At 48.2% G+C, this 22484-nt stretch overlaps 1 protein-coding gene across 1 annotated transcript; it reads right to left on the reverse strand.

The window, feature by feature from the left end:
* ABCD4 (ATP binding cassette subfamily D member 4) lies at positions 1 to 19070 on the reverse strand. The gene is made up of 19 exons (XM_004371118.2): positions 18940 to 19070; positions 14732 to 14850; positions 14446 to 14573; positions 12472 to 12611; positions 11168 to 11284; positions 10689 to 10814; positions 10006 to 10056; positions 7929 to 8023; positions 7530 to 7651; positions 7340 to 7431; positions 7068 to 7157; positions 4231 to 4436; positions 3967 to 4058; positions 3429 to 3465; positions 3016 to 3065; positions 2508 to 2560; positions 2098 to 2174; positions 1283 to 1398; positions 1 to 1104 (listed from the first exon to the last, which is right to left on the reverse strand). The coding sequence occupies exons 1-19, from the start codon at positions 18975 to 18977 to the stop codon at positions 1036 to 1038; spliced, it is 1818 nt and encodes a 605-aa protein (XP_004371175.1). The 5' UTR covers positions 18978 to 19070; the 3' UTR covers positions 1 to 1035.
* Positions 19071 to 22484: the final 3414 nt, after the last annotated feature.

Below are 22484 nucleotides of genomic sequence, written 5' to 3' on the forward strand. Positions count from 1 at the left end.
TTTCTATCTATTTCACATACTTTTTATTTATGTCAAGTGTAAAATTTCTTTTAAAATACATTTGCTTAAAAGATACATTTAAATTTTAAAAAGTGAGTTGATTTAAAGAAAATATTAAAAGCAGTTAACAGTACAAGCAGTACACACAGCTGACAAAGGTCATGAAGGTGGCATGCGGACAACTGAACTTTGGGGAACACTGTTCTAGAGCCAATAACTTTCCATGCTTTTGTGCTTTCTGGGGTTTGTCTGTTTAATTTATTGTTGTTCCCTAATATAGATTTTTTTTTTTTAATTCCAAATTTATTTTAGCTGACTAAGGGAAAAGAGATTTATTTCTATCTGGGGTTAAGACAGGAAAAACATTGGGGCTCTAGAGGTTAGTAGCTCAGTTACTCAACTAACAAAAGGAGAAGAGGGAGATGCAAAATGAAGTGAAAAACCATGCATAGAAGGTTCCAGAATAGCAGAGAGTGCTGCTCCCTTCCCTCCAGGCTCTCAAATACAAGTCTGGAGATTCAATTAAAAAGATCATTCTATAATAGAGACGACAGAAAGGAAAAACTGCAAAAACAATTTTTTTTTAAATTTTTAAAATTGTTTTTTAAAAAGTTATAAAATTTAGTCAGTCAATTACAGTTAAAAATCTACTATTGCAAAATTTAACTGATTTAAGAGCAAAAGATTCCAGGATCTCTTGACTCCAATTCCCTTTCCACTTTGACTCTTCATTTCTTATAGATCCCACATGTTCAGATTTTCTTTAGAAAACACGATCTGAAGTAACTTGTAAGTAATAAGCACTTCGTACACGGAGGGTCCAGCTGAGGCAGCAGGACGAGCCCTGGCAGAGGCTGGATGCCCCATGGAGGCCCACATCAGGCTGAGCCCACTGCTGCCTGCACCCCCTACACAGGACCTGTGAGGCGAACCTGGGCTCGTTCCTTCCCTGGTCAGTCTGTCCGGTCTCTCCTGGGAACTGCCCAACCTGCCGGAGCTTGGCTCTCCTTCTGGTGGCCGTTTGCATCCTTGACTTCATTCTGCTTTGATTCTGGTCAGCTCCCATCTGCCTCCTCCATAGAGTTTCAGAACCCAGGAATGAAACTATAAGAGACCACCACCATGCAGAAGTCAGGCTGCCCTGGCCGCGAGACCAGGAGCCCATCGGCCCTCTGCCCTCTCTGCCACCCCTTATCCCCATTTGAGGAGCCTCTGGCCCCTGCCATGCCCAGCCTTTGAGTTCTTCCTTCTCCTCCTTAGGCCTCCTCACGGGCATGGGTACCTTCTCAAGGCTGCGCCGATGCCCCACGCTGATGCATGTCATCCCCAGTTGCTGGCAGATACGGTACAGCTCACTCTCCACCTCCTCTGTCAGGGCACTGGTAGCTTCATCAAGCACTGAGGGCAGAACGTGCAGGAAGAGATCAAAGCCCTGCCTGCCACCTGCCTCTGCTTCTCCTCCAGCCCACACGGGGACACAAAGGCAGGCTGAGCAATGGTCTGGCTGACAGAAGCCCTGCCTCGAGGAAGGATAGGCCAAAGGTGCCAGGCCCTATCTGGGAATCCTTCCACCAGCAGCAGGACTATATCCCTCAGCTTTCTGTGGATAGGCACCGACCACCCCTTGGGACCACTCCACCCAGGGAGTCAGTTCCCCCAAGGCTGCTGGCCTTTGGAAAGGCCAACACTGGCCACCCCTCTGCCAGGCACAGCTGGGAGGATGCCCCTTCATCTGATGGCACAGCCTGAGGGCCATAAAACTACAACCCCTCAGGCTGGCTCCCTGGCCCCAGCTGCTGCAATGGCAGGGAAGTTACAAATTGTATTGTAACATAACCAGAGCTGCTTGGAGGGTGCCAAGCACCACTGCCTCGTGGGCCAAGCCCTGCCATGGGGCTTGTGATACAGTACCAGCTCGGCATAGGGCAGGGAAGGAGGACTGAGGGCCTCCCCTGCAGGGTACACAGAGATGCCCAGCCATGCACAGGTGTGCTCTCTTACCCACATGCACACCTGCCTAGGAGCACATGAACACATGCCACTCCACCGGTGGGCACACGCAGCGCCTGGCACATGCACCTGCAGGGCGGTCCTCACCTGCATACTTTGGCTGCAGGTAGAAGAGCCGGGTGAAAGAGAGCCTCTGCATCTCCCCTGGAGAGAGAATGTCGTACCTGAGAAAGGGGAATGACAGGTGACCGCTGAAGCCCCACAATGCTGGGCTAAGGCTCTGAAGTGACAGAGCTTGGCCTCTGCCTAGAATGGGTGTGAGCAAGAGGTTCTCTCTGCAGACAGATGGATGTCAATCACTCTACGTTAAACCACAGCCCCACTGCCCACACAGGTGAGGCCCAAACTCTGCTCCTGAGGGCATAAAACATGCCCTCAACAGACCATCCAAACACCTGGGCTTTAGGGTCAGGCGTCATCTCCACTCCTGGTGGGCCCCTGGGACCCACTGCCTTGGCAAGGGAGCTGTCTCAAGAGCACCCCAACCCCATTCTTACCAGTTCCAATCAACCTGCTGGTCCAGGCCCCCTGTCCTTATCACCAAGCTGGACTGTAACAGACCCAGAGGAACGATGTCCATGAAAGGGCCCATCCCTGCTTCCTGCCACCCTGAGGCACTCTCCCAGCCCTTCCACACTCATGCCTCTGAGACAGATACACACCCCTGTGGGTGGGAGGCGGGAGGGGGGTATGCTATGAACTGCTTTGTTTAGAATTGCTAGAGCACGGTGACAATAACAGCAGACTGACGTAGTCAGCTTTGCTATTGTTTGAAAATTCTCTACAGAGATCACATCCCCTAATCACCTGTATCCGGCCAACATCCCCCACTGCCTTCGCCCTTGCCCTCCAACTTTGTACTCCCGTGCCCCCTGCCCCAGGCTCATACTTCCAGTCCTGGGTCCAGACAGTACAGCCTCTGCTTGTGCCAGCACCTGTGGCTGGGAAGTGACAGATGGGTGCTACCAAGTGGGCTCTGGATCTCAGGGTCTTGCCTCCACTTACCAGGCCTGCCAACTCCAAGAACCTCATGATCCTGTCATCATCAGTAGAACCTGCAAAACAGAGAAGGCTTTTTCAAGTGACCACCTCCTTCTGGGTAACCAAACGATACACAGATGTGGCACATCACAGCAGCTGATAAGGGCCATCAGAAGGGAAGGGCCGGGTGAGATAAGGAAGGAGATCATTACCTTCCTTCCTCCCACAGGTGTCTCTGCTCAAGGAGGGGATGACAGAGGAAGATGAGGTAAGGGTACAGACCCCAAAATAGTACACAGTCGGAGGAGGAGGAGGGGACCCGACCTGAAGCCAGCAGCTGGCTGGGGTCTCTCCCAAAAGGCACATGTGAGGCCACAGTCAGGCAGCGCAGGGACAACTGAGATGAGAGGACATGACCTAAGGAGGCTCTAGCTCACCTGAGTCTGGATAGATCTCCTTCAGGGGATAAATCACCTGATAAAATAAAAACCGCCTTGGCTTAGGAGGAAGGCCAGTGAGAGGTGGGTCAGCACACAAGCACACCCTCCCCGAGAAACACCCCAGGAACCGCCAGAGAGGCCAGGCTCCACTTCACCCGAGGACACCAGGGAACACCCTGGCCTAAGGGTCCATGGGAGAGGCTGGCGGCTGGCAGATGCTGGGACATGGTCACTGCAACCTTCAGAAGTATTTGGGAGAAAGGGGCCCCAGAATCCAACACTGGTACTCAGCAAACAGGTGTGATTCTGGCCTGCAGCCCCAGAAGTTCCTCCGAGTACACAGGCCCAATCCATGGGTGCTGAATGCAGTGTTCTTCGAATCAAGGGGGTCCCTGGCAGGGGACATTTTCACCCCACCCTCTGCCCCATAACTCCTTAGAGTCTGAGACCGCCAGCAACCACACTGCCAGAGGGCCCAGCTGTGAGAGGATGGGGATGGAAGGGAAGGGGAGGAGGGGCCCCAAACCTGGCTGACCTGCTCTCGGAGGGTCCCGTCAGTGAAGAAGGGCTTTTGTGGCAGGAAAAGCACCCCGTGGGGTCCGAAGTCTGTCAGCATCTGCACTGAGCCTGCAAGGCCCACAGAAACCTCTAGCTTGAGATCTCCCAGAGAAGGTAACTGCCCCCCTCCTCTTCTCTCTGCCTCATTATCCTGTTTCCCCAACAAAAACTGCAGGATTCCACCACACTGCCCTCCCCCTCCCAGGGTCAAGGCTGGGGCAGGGGCAGAGGTGGTTCTTACCCCGTGTGCTCGCCCAGAGACCGCCCAGAACCCGCAGCAACGAGGTCTTGCCAGTGCCTGTGTTGCCCGTGATGAGCAGGCTCTGGCCCTCGGAGATCTTCAGGCCCAGGTCCTTGATTAGGGGCTTATCAGAGGAGGGGGCAGAGATGGAGACCCGCTCAAGGAAAAAAGCTGTGTCTGCGGGCTCTGCTGGCCATTCCGGGGCCCTGAGGTCAGAGAAGGGGAGAGAATGGGGGAGAGAAGCTTTGCTCCTTACTGCTCTGAGACTTTGGGCAAGTTACTTAGCATCTGACTCTTGGTTTCCTCATCTGCCAAATGAGAATATCTGTGAATCACGGGTGTTAGGAGGAACTAAGATCAGTCATGTACAGGCTTTGCTCAGCCTGGTACAGTAGGTGCCCCACCTCCACCCCCAATCCAGAAGTGATGCCCAGAAGGAGAAACACCTCCTGTGGAAATACCATTGCATTAGTTCTAAGAAGAGAGAACAGAATGTAGGTCTTGGAATGCAGACTCTTTCCATTTTTTTGGAAAGTTTACTGTGTCATCAGACATTGTCTAGGCACTTTTCATGGACTATCATATTTAATCCTTAAAACAACCCTAAGAGGAAAAGAAACCAAAAAAGTAGTTGCCATTGAGTAGATTCCAACTCACGGGCACCCCATATGCGTCATAGCAGATCTGGGCCCCACAGATTTTCAGTGGCTGAAGTTTTGAAAGCAGATCATCAGGACTTTCTTCTAAGGTGCCTCTGGTGGACCTGAACCTCCAACCTTTTGGTTGGCAGCCAAGCACACTGATCGTACGCATCGCCCAGGGACTCCCCTTTTTAGAGATAAAGAAACTGAGACACAGAAAAGTTAAGGATTTTCCCAAGAAAAGTGAGGAGATGAAACAAACCCCGCATCTACAGGAAGGTCGGAAATGTTACAGAGCACGCAAAGATAAACGGATACACACATCTCGGTCTCGGGGGACATCCAGCTCAACTGGCGTAACAGAGTTTATAAAGAAAATGTTCTACATCCTACTTTGGTGAGTAGCATCTGAGGTCTTAAAAGCTTGTGAGTGGCTGTTATGGACTGAACTGTGTCCTTCGAAAATGTTTATCAACCTGGCTAGGTCATGATTCCCAATACTGTGTGATTGTCTACCATTTTGTCATCTGATGCGGTTTTCCTGTGTTGTAAATCCTACCTCTATTACGATGTTAATGAGGCAGGATTAGAGAAAGTTATATTAATGAGGCAAGACTCAATCTACAAGATTAGACTGTATCTTGTTAATCTCTTTTGAGATATAAAAGAGAGAATGAAGCAGAGAGACAGGGGACCTGATGTCACTAAGAAAGTAGCGCCAGGAGCAGAGTGTGTCCTTTGGACCCGGGGTCCCTGCACTGAGAGCTCCTAGACCAATACTGATGACAAGGACCTTCCTCCAGAGCCGACAGAGACAGAAAGCCTTCCTCTGGAGCTGGCACTCTGAATTCGGACTTCTAGCCTACTAGACTATGAGAGAATAAATTTCTCTTTGTTAAAGCCATCCACTTGTAGTACTTCTGTTATAGCAGCACTAGATGACTAAGATAGCAACCACCTAAGATACTCCACTGGTCCCATCCCATCTGGAGCGAGGGAGAATGAAGAAAATCAAAGACACAAGGGAAAGATTAGTCCAAAGGACTAATGGACCACAACTACCACAGCTTCCAACAGACTGAGTCCAGCACAACCAGATGCTGCCCAGCATACCACCAGACTGCTCTGACAGAGACCACAATAGAGGGTCCTGGACAGAGCTGGAGGAAAAGGTAGAACAAAATTCAAACTCACAGAAAAAAAAACACCACACTTACTGATCTGACAGAGACTGGAGAAATACTGAGAGTATGGTGCCTGGACACACTTTTAACTCAGTACTGAAGTCAGTGCTGAGGTTCACCCTTCAGCCAAAAATTAGACAGGCCCATAAAACAAACAATAATCCACATAGCTCAACCATGTATATGGGCCTAAATGGGGACACCAGCCCAGGGGCAAGGATGACAAGGCAGAAGGGGACAGGAAAGCCGGACAAATGGAAATGGGGAACCCAAGGTCGAGAAGGGGAGAGTGTTGACATGTTGCGGGGTTGGCAGCCAACGTCACAAAACACTATATGTATTGTTTAATGAGAAACTAATTTGCTCTGTAAACCTTCATCTAAAGTACAATTTAAAAAAAAAGACATCTCTGGGTCTGAGTGAGGTGTGGGGAACCAAGAATAGACACGACCTGAGGAAAAGCAAGGAGTCCCTGGGTGTTGCAAACCGTTAAAATGCTTGACTACTTAATGAAAGGTTGCAGTCCATCCAGAGGTGGCTTGGAAGAAAGGCCTGGTGATCTACTTCCAAAAAATCGGCCATTAAAAACCCTATGAAGCACAATTCTATTCTGACACACATGGGGTTGCCACGAGTTAGAATCACCTCAACGGCAACTGGTGGTGGTGGTGAGGAAAGGCAGGCGTCAGGGCTCAGCAGGAGGAGAAGGAAGAGGTGGGACAAATACTATTCAGATTTTTGTTTTGTATCCAGGCCCAGGCAGAAGGCATGTGTGTGCTCTGCTTCCATCAGCTGGGGGAGTAACGTAAAAGAACACACTGGATGCTGGAACAGCAACATTGTCTGTGAGCACTTATAATGTGTCCTCACAAGATGCAGATTTCTTTCACTTAATCCTCACAGCAACTCTGCCATGAGGCTGGGACAGGGCAGGGCTCTAGGGCGAACCCAGCTGGCTGATTCCAGACCCGCATTCTCAACTACTATAGTCCACTACCAGCCCAGTACTCACTTGTCCAAGTCCCACTCGCTCTCGTCCAGGTTCTCAGAGTCCTGCGACGTCAGGGACATGTCCAGCAGGGTCTCCTGCAGTTCCCCAATCCTGGGCGGCAGGAAATGAAAACCTGAGGCAGGGTCTGGGGGCCTAGGTAAAGGTCATGCTCCTTTTCCTGTCTCATGCCCACTAGCGTATAGAGCGTTTTTCTGTTCCTTTTATCATTCAACTATTTCTCCAGTGACACACACTTTGCTCAGGGACTAGGGAGGGGCTGGATGCGGCCTCACCTGTGCGTGTACCCCGCCACGTCCGACAGCGTAGTGGAGAGGTCGATGAGTCGGGTGAAGCAGCTGATGAGGTAAAGGCACACAAAGGCATTCTGGACAAGACAAGGGCCGTCAGTGCAGGCCTCGGCCCTGGGCGCTGGGCCAAAGGGCAGAGGGGCACACCTGAGGAGTCACCGGGAGGGATTCTCACCTTGCTGACCAGAGTGCTAAGCTCTGTGGGGCTCAGGTCTCCATAGACCCCACTGAAAATGGGGATTGCGATGACAACGTAACTCAGGATGCTGCCCAGATAGTCAAATGTATTGATGCCGACTGTAGAAGACAGACTGCATAAGAGACCCAGACCACTCATGTGCTCTGCACGGGGTACAACTCTTGGCATGGGGAGCAGGAAGCCAAGGGGGTCAAGCTAGTCCCTGGGTCCTCCTCCTGAGAGCGCTTACGGCAAAGGCAGTGGCTCCCTGGTGACTCCATCAGAGAAAAGTGATAGGAGCTGAGAGGAAGTAGGGAGCTGTGGGGAGGGAAGGGGACTACCCCATCCCATGGCTCCCACCTCCAGGGCCCTGGGAGCCAGGCTCCCTCCACCTACTGGACAGCCAGAGCTCCTTGGACATCAGCTCCCTCTGGGTCTGCAGGAGCCTCTGCAGCCTGCGGTCCGTCCTCATGTGCTCCACGTGCCCAGCTCTGACGAGAAAGGCTAGGATGTCTATGTAGCCAGCAGAGCCTAAGCCAGGCTGGAGGACCCCTTGCGCCTCAGCACACCCTCTTTAGGGACCAAGCCCATCCAGATGACCGTAGCCTCAGACCCTTTGTGCTGCTAGCACCCATTCATTGCTTCATTCATCTCTTAGTGTATTGTGTGCAAGAGAACATGAACTCTAGAGCTGGACAGATTTTGTTAAAATCCTGGCTCTGGCCAGTTACTAGCTGGGCAATGCTGATAGGTTACTTAAGCCTCTGAGTCTCGGTTTTCTCATCTGTAAAATGGAGCTCATAATACCTATGTAACAGACTGTTGCTCTTAGTTGCCACTGAGTTGATTCCGACTCCTGGCGATCCCACATGTGCAGAGGAGAACTGCGCCAAAGGGTTTTCAAGGCTGTGACCTTCTGGAAGCAGATTACTGAGGCACCTCTGGGTAGGTTCAAACCACCAACCATTTGGCTAGTAGTCGAGTGCTTAACTGTTTGTGCCAACCAGGGACTCCATGTAACAGGTTAGAGTGAGCATTAGAGTTACTGAATACAAAGTGCCAGGCACATAAGGGGCCCTGCTGTTATTGAACAAATATACACAAAGTGGTCATTACGTGCCAGGCTCTACGCGAGTTAAAACCAGTTGCTATCAAGTCAATTTCAACTTATGACGACCCCATGTGTGTCAGAGTAGAACTGTGCTCCATAGGGCTTTCAGTGGCTGAATCTTCAGAAGCAGGTCACCAGGCCTTTCTTCTGAGGCACTGTGGGTGGACTCCAACCTCCTACCTTTTGGTTAGCAGCTGAGCACGTGAACCATTTGCACTACCGAGGGACTCCTGTGCTAGTTAGCTAGTGGAATAAAGAGGTGGATCGAACAGTGCCTGTGCTTGCGAGGCTCATGGTTGGGACAGGCAGGCAGATGCACTGCATTCTCCCCTGGAGTATGGAAAGTGTTATACCAGAAACATGTCCTCAGGGCTATGGCAACAGACAGGCCTTGACCACCAAGGGAATCTGGAAAAGCTCCCCTGGGGGAAATGACTTGGGGCTTCAAGGATGGCAGAAATTCTCCACTAGAAAAGGTGGCCGGAGGGAGAGAGGGGCATTAGGGGAGGCTGTCAGATTTTACAGATAGGGACACAGAAGCTGCAGAAAAACCTGTCTGCTTTTCCCAGAGGCTAGAGCTTTATGAGCAGAAGCTGCAGACTCCAAAAGCAAACTTATCACATGCCCAGCCCTACCCAGCCCCAACCAAACCCGAGTCCTAGTATTTTTGGTGCCCCCAAGTGGTGGCAGCTGCAAACCGCAAACAAAGGTCCCAGGGCTATTAGATCCACCCAGCATACAGGTGATCTAAGGAGTCACTTCCACAACTTAAACACAAACATCTGGGGCCTGTGCTATCATTCCAAACACCGATTCCAGAGGCCTCACACCAAGCCAAGGTCAAGCCCTGGAGGTAAGGGAAGGGATTTCCCGACGCTGATGTCAGGAGGCCACTTGGCTCACCTGGAAAGTATTTGTGAGGAGCAGGTCTCCTATGCTTCTCTAAGAGGCTCCCATCCCTTCCCATGCTAGAGAGGGAGGATCAACCTTGACCTCAGGCACTGCCAGAAAGCCATTTGACAGACTGACAAGCAGAGGCAGAGGAAATGCCGCACAGTCACCAGCAAGATAACGGATTCATTCATTTTATTCTCTGAACAAATTTAGGGCCTATCCCAGTCCACTAAGACTAAAGCCAGCCACTAGAGGCCCACCAGCTTCAGAACCAACCCTCTGTCTCCTGAGGGAGACAAGTACAGAGAGGTACAGGGGCAGGGGCACACCAAGTGCGAGAACACTCAGCCCTAGGCTCAGGGACAAAACCTGGCGGTGGCGGGAGCGTTGCAGAATTCACCCTTCCTTTTCCACTGCCTCCACTCTCAGCTCTGATAAGACAAGAGGAGCAGCCTCCACCTGACCTACCTGTAGAAAGCAGCAGGCTCAGCATTCACCCGAATCTGCATGTGCTTGAACCTGGACAGACCAATGGGAAACGTGCTGATGACAGGGACTGGCCCCTCTTCTTTCAGAGTGCTGCATCAAAGCCCTCAGACAAAGAGGAGCCCACCTCCACCTCAAAACTGGCTGCCTTGGCCCAACCCTACCCCTGGAATGCTACAGGGGTGGGACATCCCAGGGTCTGGGTGGAGGGGGCAGCAAGAGCTCTAGAAACAGGGCCTGCCTTCAACTTTCCCCAGAGAGGGAAGGTACTCCCTGCCCACAGCACCTCATCCTCCCAGGGCCCGGCCTGAAGGAGGAGGCCAAGAAGCATGGAACAGGGGCTGAACCCACCAGCTTCCAGGCCCAAAGTGACCCAAAACAGGGTGGTTGAACCAGGAGCACGTGAGAAGGCCGAGGGATGATGATGATGATGACGGTTACCCACTGTTCTCAGAGCCTCTCAGGTATAATCTCATTAATCCTCACAACAATCTTCTAAGTAGGCACAGCATCATCCTCACTTTAGAGGTGAGAAAACTGAAGCTTAGTGAGGTTAAGGACCTTGCCCAAGATCACACAGCTTGGATTGGAACCTAGGTGGTCTTTCTCCAGACCCCTGCCCTTAACCATATGCCCAGCACAGAAACTTCAAGCAAGAGACACACCTGAAATCCCCCTCCAGCTTCTCCTGCTGCACCAGCTTTGCCACGATGGGGCCCATCAAAATTTTGTTCACCATGGTCCCCAGGATGAAATACCCGAAGATGCTCACAGGCCCGAGCCAGCCTGTGCTGAAAGCCAGAGAGAGACAGGGAGACCTCAGCCCTGCCTCCTGCCCCCGCCCAGGTAGTCCCTGTCCCACCTTAGCAGCTGTGTGGGACTCCTGCATGGGGACATCTGGTACCTGGTCTAAGCTGTCAGAGCACCAAGATCTCCGTGACAAACACCATGGGGCCAAAGGGAGGGCAGGGACCCGGGCATGCAAGACAGGAAGAATTCCTGGGATGTAGATGGGAGGGAGGGAAGACAAGCCTCTCCTGGACCCTAACCTGACAGCTGACTCAGCCCAACATGTGAGCGAGTGACCTCTGGGGAAACACTAAGCCAAGGTGGAGGAGGGACCCTGGGAGGGGGAGAGCTTTACCTTTGGAAGCACTGATACGTGTAGTAGATGAGGGTGAAGGGGGAGACAATCAGCTGGCTGGCCATGCTGCTGAGCTGCCGGCAGAACCGCTCCACATCCTGGCTGATGCGCTGGTCCCTGTAGCCAACAACATGGAGTAACTGGACCCAGGGAGCTGGGCTCAGGGGGTAGAGAGAGCCAAGAGTTTCACATGACCTCTTATCTGAATGAGCCTGTGGCAAGATGGACCCAGACAAGGCTGATTTCCCAGAGGCAGTGAGACCCTTAGGAGCTTTAAACAGGGTTCTGGAGAGTGGCTTCTTATGGTGCCTCAGTTTACTACTCAGTAAAGAGGGGACTGAAAGGTCCAGCACTAGGGGAAAACTTGGGGGTGGATGAGTTGATCTGTAAGATCAGGAAAGCTGTGCCATTTATCTCTATCCTCCCCAATTTTTCTACGTGTGCCTGCCCCCATTTTAGCTATCTGGATGCAGAAGCTTCGTGTGGGTAGAGCCATGGGGAAGATGCCTAGAAGGGGAAGTAAGGAGAAGCAGCAGCCTGCCGAGAATCTTTGCTGCAAAGCTCAGCTTGAGCAGGGGAGAGGTAACCCTAAACACCAAAGTGTTTTCTGGGAGGGTGGTGAGTGAGGAGGGGATGGGAGTGTGGAAGACAGACCCCATATGTCCCATCCCACCACCAGAGCTACACTGACTCCTCTTACTCCCAACGAGAGATGTGACATTGGGTAAGTCACTTGCAATCTCTGGGCCTCCACTTCCTCACCTGTAAAATAATAGCTAACTTACACTGGAACACTTGCTATGTGCCAGGCACGGGACCACGTACATAACGAGAATCCCACCATTTTACAGGAACTATTATCATCCCCATTCTACAGAAGGGGAACCTGGGGCTTAGTGAATTTAAGAGCTATAAGCTGGGAGGTGACAGAATGGGGATTTGAACCCTAGTCGGAGACCTAGACAGGACTGAAAACCCCAGAACTGGTTTTCTAGCTCTTCTGGCAAGGACCCTTTCCTCAGAGAGTACCCTATTTGAAATCCCAGGACAAAAAATGGACAAAAGGGAGCTGCCCCCAGAGCCCTGGTCCCTTCTTTTCAGCTCCCTAGCCTCGGCCTTGCAGCCTCTCCAGAGGGCCTCTGCAGAGCAACCCTGCGCCCATGGCTCTGGGTAGTAACATTCGCACATAAAGACTGGAGGTGATCTCCATGGGTCTGCCACCAGGATTCTCTAGGGCTAAGCCAGATGGCCAGGGCCACGCAGAGGGTAGCAAAGATGGGGGGTAGGGGTGGTTTGGCGCCTACGGGTTATCGACGTCATCCCGCAGCACATTGAGGGTGTAGTACACGCGGCCCCGGAAGTAGAGGTGATGGAGGTGTTCGGTGAGGTTCTTCCTCCAGCTCACATATAACAAGTTGCAGATGAACTGGTCAAAGCTCTTGAGCTGTGCGGTGGGGGAGGGAACGGAAAGGGAGGGGAGAGAAACGCTTCCAGCAAGTCCGGGCTCAAAGCTCAGCGCTGGCAGAAATCCTCTGCCGACCAGCCCCGCCCACTCTGATTACTCTGTCCAGTCAGCACTTTTGCTTGTTTAAAGCGTCAAGTCAGGGGACGTTTCCTTCCTGATTCACGCATGTGTTCATCCCATCAGCAAATACCAAAGGGAGGCCCTCTAGCCCCTTTCTGTATTCTTTTTACTGTCTTATTCTGAAAGCTAATGAGCTTCTGGGGGTTGGGAATTCTACCTTCTATCCCATTTAGGTTCTACTCCTCTGTCCCTAAAGCCTGGAGCAAGGTTCTGCTTACACAGGTACTTACTGACTAAAGACCCATCACACCCTAAGCCAAAGTGTGATGAGAAATATCTTCTCCCAGAAACACGGCCTGATAGAGAGTAGGAGGCTTGAGTCCTAGCAGAGCCCTAACCCTCCTTCACTCACCATTTACCGGGCACCTATACCAGTATGGAGCCCTGCTGGTGCAGTGGTTAAGAGCTAAAAGGTCAGCAGTTCGAACCCACTAGCTGCTGCTTGGAAACGCTATGGGGCAGTTCTACTCTGTCCTATAGGGTTGCTATGAGTCGGAATCGACTCGACGGCAGCGAGTTTGGTTTTTTTGGGTATGCCTTAAGTACTAGGAAAATAATGAGCTCACGGTCTAGCAAGGAAACAGACAATTACAAAGGTGGGAAGACTGCTACAGCAGAGGCAAACACAAGGTATTAGGGAAGTACAGAGAAAGGGGAGAGGAAACCTGGAGGAGAAAGCTGAGGAGGACTTGGAAGAGATGACGGCAGAGGTATCTTGAAAGATGAGCAGGCTTTAGCCAACTGAGCGAGGGGGCTGGGGAGATGCAACCTGGTGCCAGGCTGAGTCAGAGGCTCATTCCCCCGGGGGAGGAGTAGCAGCTTTGGCTGCTGATACCAGTTTTAAAGTACCCTGAGCTCCCTGAAGCAAAAGTTCTAGGAATGAACCACCAATGACCGCCTTAACAGGGAACACAACAGAAAGTCCTGGATGGAGCAAGAGAGAAATGTAGAACAGAAATCAAATTTACATAAAAAGACCAGACTTAATAGTCTGACAGAGACTAGAGGAACCCCCAAAACTATGGCTCCTGGATGCTCTGTTAACCCAGAACTGAAACCATTCCTGAAGCCCACTCTTCAGACAAAGATTAGACAGGACTATAAAACAAAAAATAATACATGTGAGGAGTGTGCTTCTTAGTTCAATCAGATACACGAGCACAAATGGGCAGCTGCTGTCCAGAAGCGGGATGAGAAGGCAGGAAGGGACAGGAACTGGTCGAATGGACACAGGGTACCTGGGCTGGAAAGGGGGAGCGTGCTGTCACATTGTGGGGATTGCAACTAATGTCACAAAACAATATGCATATAAATTTTTAAATGAGAAATTAATTTGAGCTGTAAACTTTCACCTAAAGCACAATAAAAAATAAAATTTAGGATTACTTTCTTGGAAAAAAAAAAGTTATAGGAATGAAAGGGACAATGATCGTTTCTATTAAATGCTGAATTAAACCAGAACCTCATGGCTAGCCCTCAGAGCTTGAAACCTCTGAGGAAGGGGTCCCAACAGCAGGATCAATACCCTTCCTGGGATTCTAATCTTCAGGGCAACAATCCCTCAAGTTCCTAGAAAAGGAGGGAACATACACCCACAGCTTGGTTCTTGCTTCCTGGTGGCTAAGTCCCAGTGGTGTTCCACTCATACTAGGCTGGAGAGGAAGAGAGACACAGAGAGAAGACAAGACCTTACCATGGAGTTGAGAACGATAAGCATGACAGCCAGGAATGTCAGGCTCTTAAACCCATCCAAGTCTTTGTTCCCCAGGACCCGGTAGTACTGACTCGGAATCAAGCCAACCTGGTAGATAACCAGCTGTTCTGGGGGAGGAGGAGTCAGAGTCAGAAATCGGTGATGAGGAGTAAGAATGCAAGGTGGCAGGTTTCCTCTTGAATCCCTGCCTCATCAACACCCCCAGAGAGATGGAAAGGGACCCCAAACCAGGCTGCCCTCCCCACTCTAGCCTAGGCTCACTTACCCAGCAGGACCACACACAGAAGGGTCAGGAACATCAAGGCATTTTGTGATGACCAAGAGGGAAACAAAACCTTCTGTATCTGAAGGAACCGCTGGAGAAATTGCAGATCTAACCTGGGCCTGAAGAAGACAAACAGGAGAAGCAGAAAGAGGCCCAAGAGGGCAGGTCAGTCTTAGAGAGCAGTTATCAGGCTTATCTACACTGTTCTATTGGGGGCCAGGCCACCAATGGTTTCCTAATGCTGAAGATGGTAGGCTGGGAATAGACCAGGGATAGAAAAGAAATTCTTTAAGTTGATAAATGCTGTAAAAGATTATCCACCAAAAACCTATAGCACAAAACATAGTTAATGAAGAAACTTTAGCCTCATCCTCTTTATGGTCACAAACAAGACAAAGATGCCCATTTGATCAAGGATTTTAAGGTCCTCGCTAAAGCAGGAGAAAGAAATAAGGTAAATGAATTAAAAGGGAGGAGATTAAATTATCATTATTTGCAGCTGATTTGATTAGTTATACAGGAAACAAGCAAATCAACAGATAAACTGTTGGAAATAAAAGCAGTTCATCAGCAGTGTTGCTAGAGATAAAGTTAATATACAAATATCAGCAGTGTTCTGCTAGACTGCAGCTAACAACAGCACACTGGCAATAACCAACTAGAAACATAAAGAAAATAAGATGTCATTTACAAAAGCAAGAAAAGTATAGAAAAGCTACAAAATATCCAGGAATTAACTTTTAGGAAAGAAGACCTACATAGACAGAAATGGAATGACTTAATATTATAAAAACTTCCATTCTAACAAAAGTAGTCTATAAACTCAATATAATACCAATCAAAAGCCCAAAAAGGACCTTTATATGAAAGAATAAAGATGCATAAGTAGTTTAAGGTAGTTGTAAAGGACAGGAAAGTGGGAGGAAGAGACTCAAAACCATCAGGTTATTAAGACAAATCATATTACAGGGCTAGAGTAATAACAAAGTGTGGTATTAATGCAGGAACAAAAAGACCAATGGAACACAGAGACAAAAAAATAGACCTATGTTTATACAGGCACATTTAATAGAGGTTACATCCCAAGAAAGGACACATTTAATACTAATACTAGTAATTGCCAGCATTTATTAAGCACATACTATGTACTCAGTATTGTTCTAAGTGCTTTACATGTATTAATTCATTTAACTGTCACAATCCTAAGAGATGTAGACTATATCCTTATTTAAGGATGAGGAAATTGAGGCAAAAAAGTTAAGTAACTTGTCCTGTCACCCATCTAGTAAGTGTGGCCTTAGGGTTTGACATAGTACAGCCTGGCTCTAAGAATCTGCGCTCTTAACAACTATACTACACAGCTTCTCTAGTTATTAATTACATTTTAAATTTTATTGTGATAAAATATGTATAAAGTTTGCCATTTTCACTGTTTTCAAGCATACAATTCAGTGACATTACTTACATTTACCACATTGTACTACCATCACCACTATTCATTTCCGAAAGTTTTACATCACCACAAACAGAAACTCAGGGTCCCTTCAGCGATAACTCCCATGCCCTCCTCCCCCCAGTCCCTGGTAACCACTAATGAACTTTTGTCTCGACGCATTTGTCTATTCTAGACATTTCATGTAAGTGGGGTCATACAGTATTTGTCCTTTTGAGTATGACTTATTTCCCTCAGCATAACGTTTGTAAGGTTGGTCCACGTTGTAGCATGTATCAGGGCTTCGTTTCTCTTTATGGCTGAATGATATTCCATTAAGTCTGTATCACGTTTTGTTTATCCATTCATCTGTCAATTAATTATTAATTAATTGAAATGGTGGAGGAAAATCTGGGTTATGACCTCAAACCATTTAAAAAAATAAACTTTAAAAACTCCAAATGGATTAAAAATCTAAATGGAAAGGTAAGACTTTAACACTATCAAGTTAATAGGAGGGGGGAGTGTTGAAACATTGAGGGGTTGGCAACCAATGTCACAAAACAATTTGTGCAGTAATTATCTAGCGAGAAACTAATTTGCTCTGTAAACTTTCACCTAAAGCACAATAAACAAAAAAGTTAATAGAAGGAAATGTAGAAGAATATTTTAATAAACAATATCTTAATGATGTTGAAGATCCCTGGATGGCAAAATCAGTTTTCAATCAGCTGCATTACAGCCAAGAAAAACCCTATGGAGCAGTTCTACTCTAACACATAGGGTTGCCATGAGTTGGAATCATGACAGTGGGTTTAGGTTTTTTTGTTTTTTAATGATGTTGAAGCGGGAAGGAACTTCTCAAATAAGACCCCAAACCTACAAACTATAAGGGGGTGGGGGAGACTGATGGATTTAACTTAATAAGAATAAAGTAGTTTTCTTCACCCTAATGCCATAGATTAAGTTAAAACTTGGAAAAGGTATTTGTAGAATATAAAAGCAACAAGAGATTAAAACCTAGAACACACAAGGAACTCCGATACGTCATAAAGACAGGAAATGCATAGAAAAGTGGGAAAGGAGGTGAACAGGCAACTCACAAAACGAAAACCCAAATTTTAATAAATATAAGAAATGAAAATTAACACAGTGGGATACCCCTTACACCCATCAGATTGATAAAAATTAGAAAACCAAACAATACCAAGTGTTGGAGGGATATAAGGAAACAGAAACCTTTGTGCACTGCTAGTAGGACGTATAAACTGGTATGACCATTTCAGAGAAAAATCTGGCAGAATTAGATATGACCCAGCATCCTACCCTGAGGGTGGATAACCCATATCCACAAAAAGAAAAGTGCCAGAATATTCATTACAGTATGGTTTGTGGTGGTTAAAAAACTGAAAGCAATCTAGGTGTCCACCACTAGGGGAATGAATAGGATTTTATTTATTCATTATAGGGGTATATGCACATGGGGTAGCACACGCAGCACACAGAAGTTAAAACTAGATTTATGTATAGTAGCATATTTACCTTACAGTAGCATGGATGACATCATGCTTGGTAAAGTACAGGGTCAGCGAAAAAGAGGAAGCCCCTCAACAAGATGGAGTGACACAGTGGCTGCAACAATGGGCTCAAGCATAACAACAATTGTGAGGATGGTGCAGGACCTGGCAGTGTTTTGTTCTGTGGTACATAGGGTCGCTATGAGTCGGAATCGACTCGAGGGCACCTAACAATAACAATAGCATGGATGAAAGGACCTTGGGTGGCACTACGGTTTGTGCTGACTGCCAACCTCAAGTTTGGAGGTTTGAACCCACCCAGTGGTACCACAAAAGGCCTGGTGATCTGCTTATGTAGAGATTACAGTCAAAACTCTATGGAGCAGTTCTACTCTGTAACACATGGGGTCATCATGAGTCAGAATCGACTCAATGGGCAACCAGTTAGCATGGATTATCTCAAAAAATGGGCAACCAGTTAGCAGGGATTATCTCAAAAACACTATGCTGAGTAAAAGAGATTTAAAAATATTCACAGCATACTGTCATTTATATTAATTCAAAACCACAACTGTTCAGCGCTAGGCTGGTAACCAAAAGGTTGGCAGTTCGAACCCACTCAGCAGCTCCGCAGAGAAAGACCTGCGATCGTTCCCATAAAGGTTACAGCCTAGGAAACCCTATGGGGCAGTTCTACTCTGTCACACTGGGTCGCTATGAGTCGGAATCCACTCGATGGTACCTAACAACAACATGTATTTTTCAAGGTAACACATACACAAACTGAAGTAAGGTGGGCTGTAAAGACACTCATTTAAACGCACCAGAGTGGGTCTCTGAGGAGTGAAATGGAATTGAGAATAAAGAACGAAAAGGAGAACATAATAAAATAAACAAGAGGGACCTTGCACTGATTCACAAAGACAGTGTGCCAAGAACTGATGACTGAGGTTCTTTAAACAAAACAACAATGTCAGTCACCAGGGAGAGGATCCCACACACTCCGCAATCGGACTGCAGGAGATCGCCGATGTTTCCGCGAAGGCTCGAGGGAGGAGGCCAGGGTCAGCACAGAGCGGCCTCGCACGGAGGGGAGGGTGGGCGCCCCTCCCAGAATGCCTTCTCTCTCAGAAGTCACTTGAGCCGGGGCGGGGACTCGAGGACCGCGGGCTAGGGCTGGATAGCCCCTTCCCCATAGAGTCCCGGGCAGATCGTCCGCGGACCGACCCTCCCTCACCTCCCCAAGCCGCCCCGCTCACCTCGCTCCGGCCCCGGGCGCAGCTGCCGGGACAGCCATGACCGAGACCTGACCGATGCGGCAGCACTCCCACCCCAAGTTCAGTTCGGGGATGAGTGCGAAGAGCGCACACCGCCCAGGGACGGGCGGGGCCCCAGCAACCACAGAGACGCCGGCGATAGAGAGGAAGGCTCCGGTAGAGAGGCCGCTCCCGGAAGTGACTGGCTTCTCTAAAAGAACCAAAGAGTGCCGAGTGTTAATTCTGTCGACCTGGCGGCCAGAGCGTCCCCTTGTGGATCTGGGAGGGTTCTCCTTTGGCCGGAGGTAGCCAGGAATGTAACGAAAGCATTTTATAACAAATATTTTAGACTTTAAATATAGTACACTCTCTCAAAGAAGCCAGAGTGATCTTTTAAAAACATAAATCGGAACATACCACTCTTCCGCTTAAAACTGTCCAATAGGTTGTTATGGCTTCCGATTGTAGTTACAATAAAATCCAAACTTTTTCTTGGCATATGTGATCAGTCCGTCCCCCCACCCCATCTCACTTCAACCCGTAGTCCGCTTTGCTCCAGTTACACTGGTCTTCTTTCTCTTCATTGAATGTTTCACTTTGTTTCTGCCTCAGCGTCTTTCCAATTGCTTTGCCTTTGCTTGAAATCGCTCTTCCCCCTAGCCTAGAGCTTTCCATGACTGGCTCATTGGCATCATGAGCTCAAATGTCATCTGCTCAGAGATGTCCTCCTTAACCACCCTATCTAGAGTATGTCCTCTTGCCCCGTCATTCCTTGTTGCATTAAACCCGTTGAACCCATTCCTGTCAAGTCGATTCCGAGTCATAGCGACCCTATAGGACAGAATAGAGCTGCCCTATAGGGTTTCCAAGGAGCAGCTGGTGGATTCCAACTGCCGATCTTTTGGTTAGCAGCCGAGCTTTTAACCACTGTGCCACCAGGGCTGTTTTATTTTCTTCATAATATTTGTCACTATCTGAAATCATCTTGTTTCCTCTCTTCCTCTATAAGAATAAACTTCATTACAGGAAGAATCCTTTTTAACACAGCAATGCTGTATTCCCAGTGACTGAAACATTGCTAGTACATAGTAAAAAACAAACAACCAACAACAAAAACCCGTTTCCATCGACTGGATTCTGACTCGTAGCGACCCTATAGGACAGAGTAGAAATGCCCCATAGGGTTTCCAAAGAGCGGCTGGTGGATTCGAGCTGGCAACCTTTTGGTTAGCAGCCAAGGTCTTAACCACCATGCTACCAGGGTTCCTTGGGCTCGGTACATAGTAAGTGCCCAACATATGTTATTAAATGTTGCGTGAATGAGGTTGGAAATGGCTCAAGAAAATAGGCAGCGTGAACTCACAGAGCCCGAAGCCTGAATTTGGCTGTACTTTCCCACCTTCCTTCAGTCCTTATTAAGAGTCTACTAAGAGCTGCTCACATACTTTGGACATGTTATCAAGGGGGACCAGTCCCTAGAGAAGGACATCATGCTTAGTAGAGGGTCAGCGAAAAGCGGAAGACCCTCAAGGACATGGATTGACACAGTGGCTGTAACAAGGGGTTCAAGCATAAGAATGGTTGTGAGGATGGTGCAGGACAGGGCAGTGTTTCTTTCTGTTGTACATAGAGTCGCTATGAGTTGGAAGCCGCTCAAGGCACCTAACAGCAACAAGAGGTGCTGCATGGGTGAAAGAAGTGGCAATTGGCTACCATAAAGATTTATAGCCTTGGAAACCCTATAGGGCAGTTCTACTCTGTCCTATAGGGTCAGTATGAGTCGCAATCGACCCCGGGGCAGTGGAATTGGTTTTTGGTTAAAGTACCAAACACTGGACACGATACATACGTCATTTGTCCTTATGGAACTTGCAGTCTAGCTTGGAAGATAACTAGTTGACAATTACAATTGTCTTTGTGAAGTGATGTAACAAAGGCACCGTTACGGCAGGGTTTCTCAACCTCTGCAAGATTGACTTTTGGGGCTGGATGATTCTTCGTTCGAGGTGAAGGGGAGTGCTGTCATGTGCATTTTCAGATGTTAAGCCTCATCCTTGCCTCTACCCACTAGATGGCAGTAGCACCCCACAACTGTCACAACGGAGCCCATCTCCAGATCAACCTTCCCGCCCCGCAATCGAGTGGATTCCGACTTATAGCGACTAGACTCTGCCAGAGGTCTCAGTGAGGTCCCCTAACTGAGAGCCACTGCCCTAGAGCTACAAAGAGAGGCATTAAGCCCAGGACACGGAAAAGGGGAATCTAGAAAAACTTTGTGGAAGATGAGAAAAGCCGTTGCCGTCGAGTGATTCCGACTCATCGCGATCCTATAGGACAGAGTAGAACTGCCCCGTATGGTTTCCATGGAGCTGCTGGTGGATTGGAACTGCCGACCTTTTGGTTAGCAGCCAAGCTCTTAACCACTGCACCACCAGGGCTCCGGGAAGATGAGCTATTTGAGTAATTTTTAGAGATAGTAAGAGTTTAATTTACTCCTCTGATTTACCAAATACATCTTTGTTACTTTAAAAATCAAACAAATAAGTGTATCAGGATGCAGTTGTTAAAAAATTATTATGACCACCTCTCCTCTTTAGGGCAATCCAGGTTTACAGCTCTTGTTAACCTTACGCTTTCAAAAGTGTCCTGGTTTGGTGTTCAGTAGGTGGCATTACTATCCCAGGGCCCCTCAACCTCCTAATACATAAGCATTGCCTTGGTTATTACTTTAAACTTTTGAGAAGTATTGCTCCAGTTTAATTCCTACTTATGGTATATTTGAAGTGGAGAAAGCTTTAAGAAATTTATCAATCACTATGGGACAAATAACAGATGAAGTTGCTAATGGGATGGAAGCACAACAGCGATCTCTGATCTCATAAGCCAAGGTGACATGAGATAACAAAATAGCCTGAGATTATTTTACTAGTCCAAGAAAGTGTAGTCTGTGCTATAGACAAGATATACATAGAATTGGACAGCAAGCTACTTGGTTACAAGCTGTAACACCCTTACAAACACCAGATTTATTTGTTGGTTACCATCAGGAATAAGTACATGGACTAGAGCACTATTGCAAGGAATAGTAATATTCTTAGTCTACATCCTGATAGTATTAGGCATAATAAAATGTGTCTTCTATTGTCTTACACACTTAAAAGGAAAAGAAGGCCTCGGGTTAAAATGTTGATGTGATGAGAACATTGCTTTTAAGATCCTGGTGAAGAACCAGATGGTATCCAGTGGAAAACCAGCACCGTGAGTTTAAAGAACTTGCCATGGTGGCCATCTAGGAGCTCAGCTAAGTTCAGGTATTGATCATAGATGTGTTATCTCCAATCTCCGATCAGGAGGGAATGATTTAGGAAATAACGTTGGAATCATTATTCTCTGTCCTTGAGCATAGAGAATGTGACCTAGCTGGAGCTGGGCTCACAAGGACACATCAACTGGACCCTGAGGTATAAAGACAATAGCTAGGATAATCTTGGAAAATATCTTTCAGGGAATCTTTCACATAAGCCAATCAACCAGAACACAAAAGACTT

This window comes from Trichechus manatus, unplaced genomic scaffold, assembly GCF_000243295.1.
Source record: "Trichechus manatus latirostris isolate Lorelei unplaced genomic scaffold, TriManLat1.0 scaffold00010, whole genome shotgun sequence".
NCBI lineage: Eukaryota > Metazoa > Chordata > Mammalia > Sirenia > Trichechidae > Trichechus > Trichechus manatus.

What these genes read in the sequence shown, in the direction of transcription:
- ABCD4 (XM_004371118.2), bottom strand. Translation starts at nt 18,977, where the DNA reads ATGGCTGTCCCGGCAGCTGCGCCCGGGGCCGGAGCGAG. An exon ending in TTATCGTTCTCAACTCCATG is followed by an intron (nt 12,612 to 14,445) that starts GTAAGGTCTTGT and finishes CCCACCGCACAG; the next exon opens with CTCAAGAGCTTTGACCAGTT. An exon ending in TCTCTGGGCGAGCACACGGG is followed by an intron (nt 4,059 to 4,230) that starts GTAAGAACCACC and finishes TGGGCCTTGCAG; the next exon opens with GCTCAGTGCAGATGCTGACA.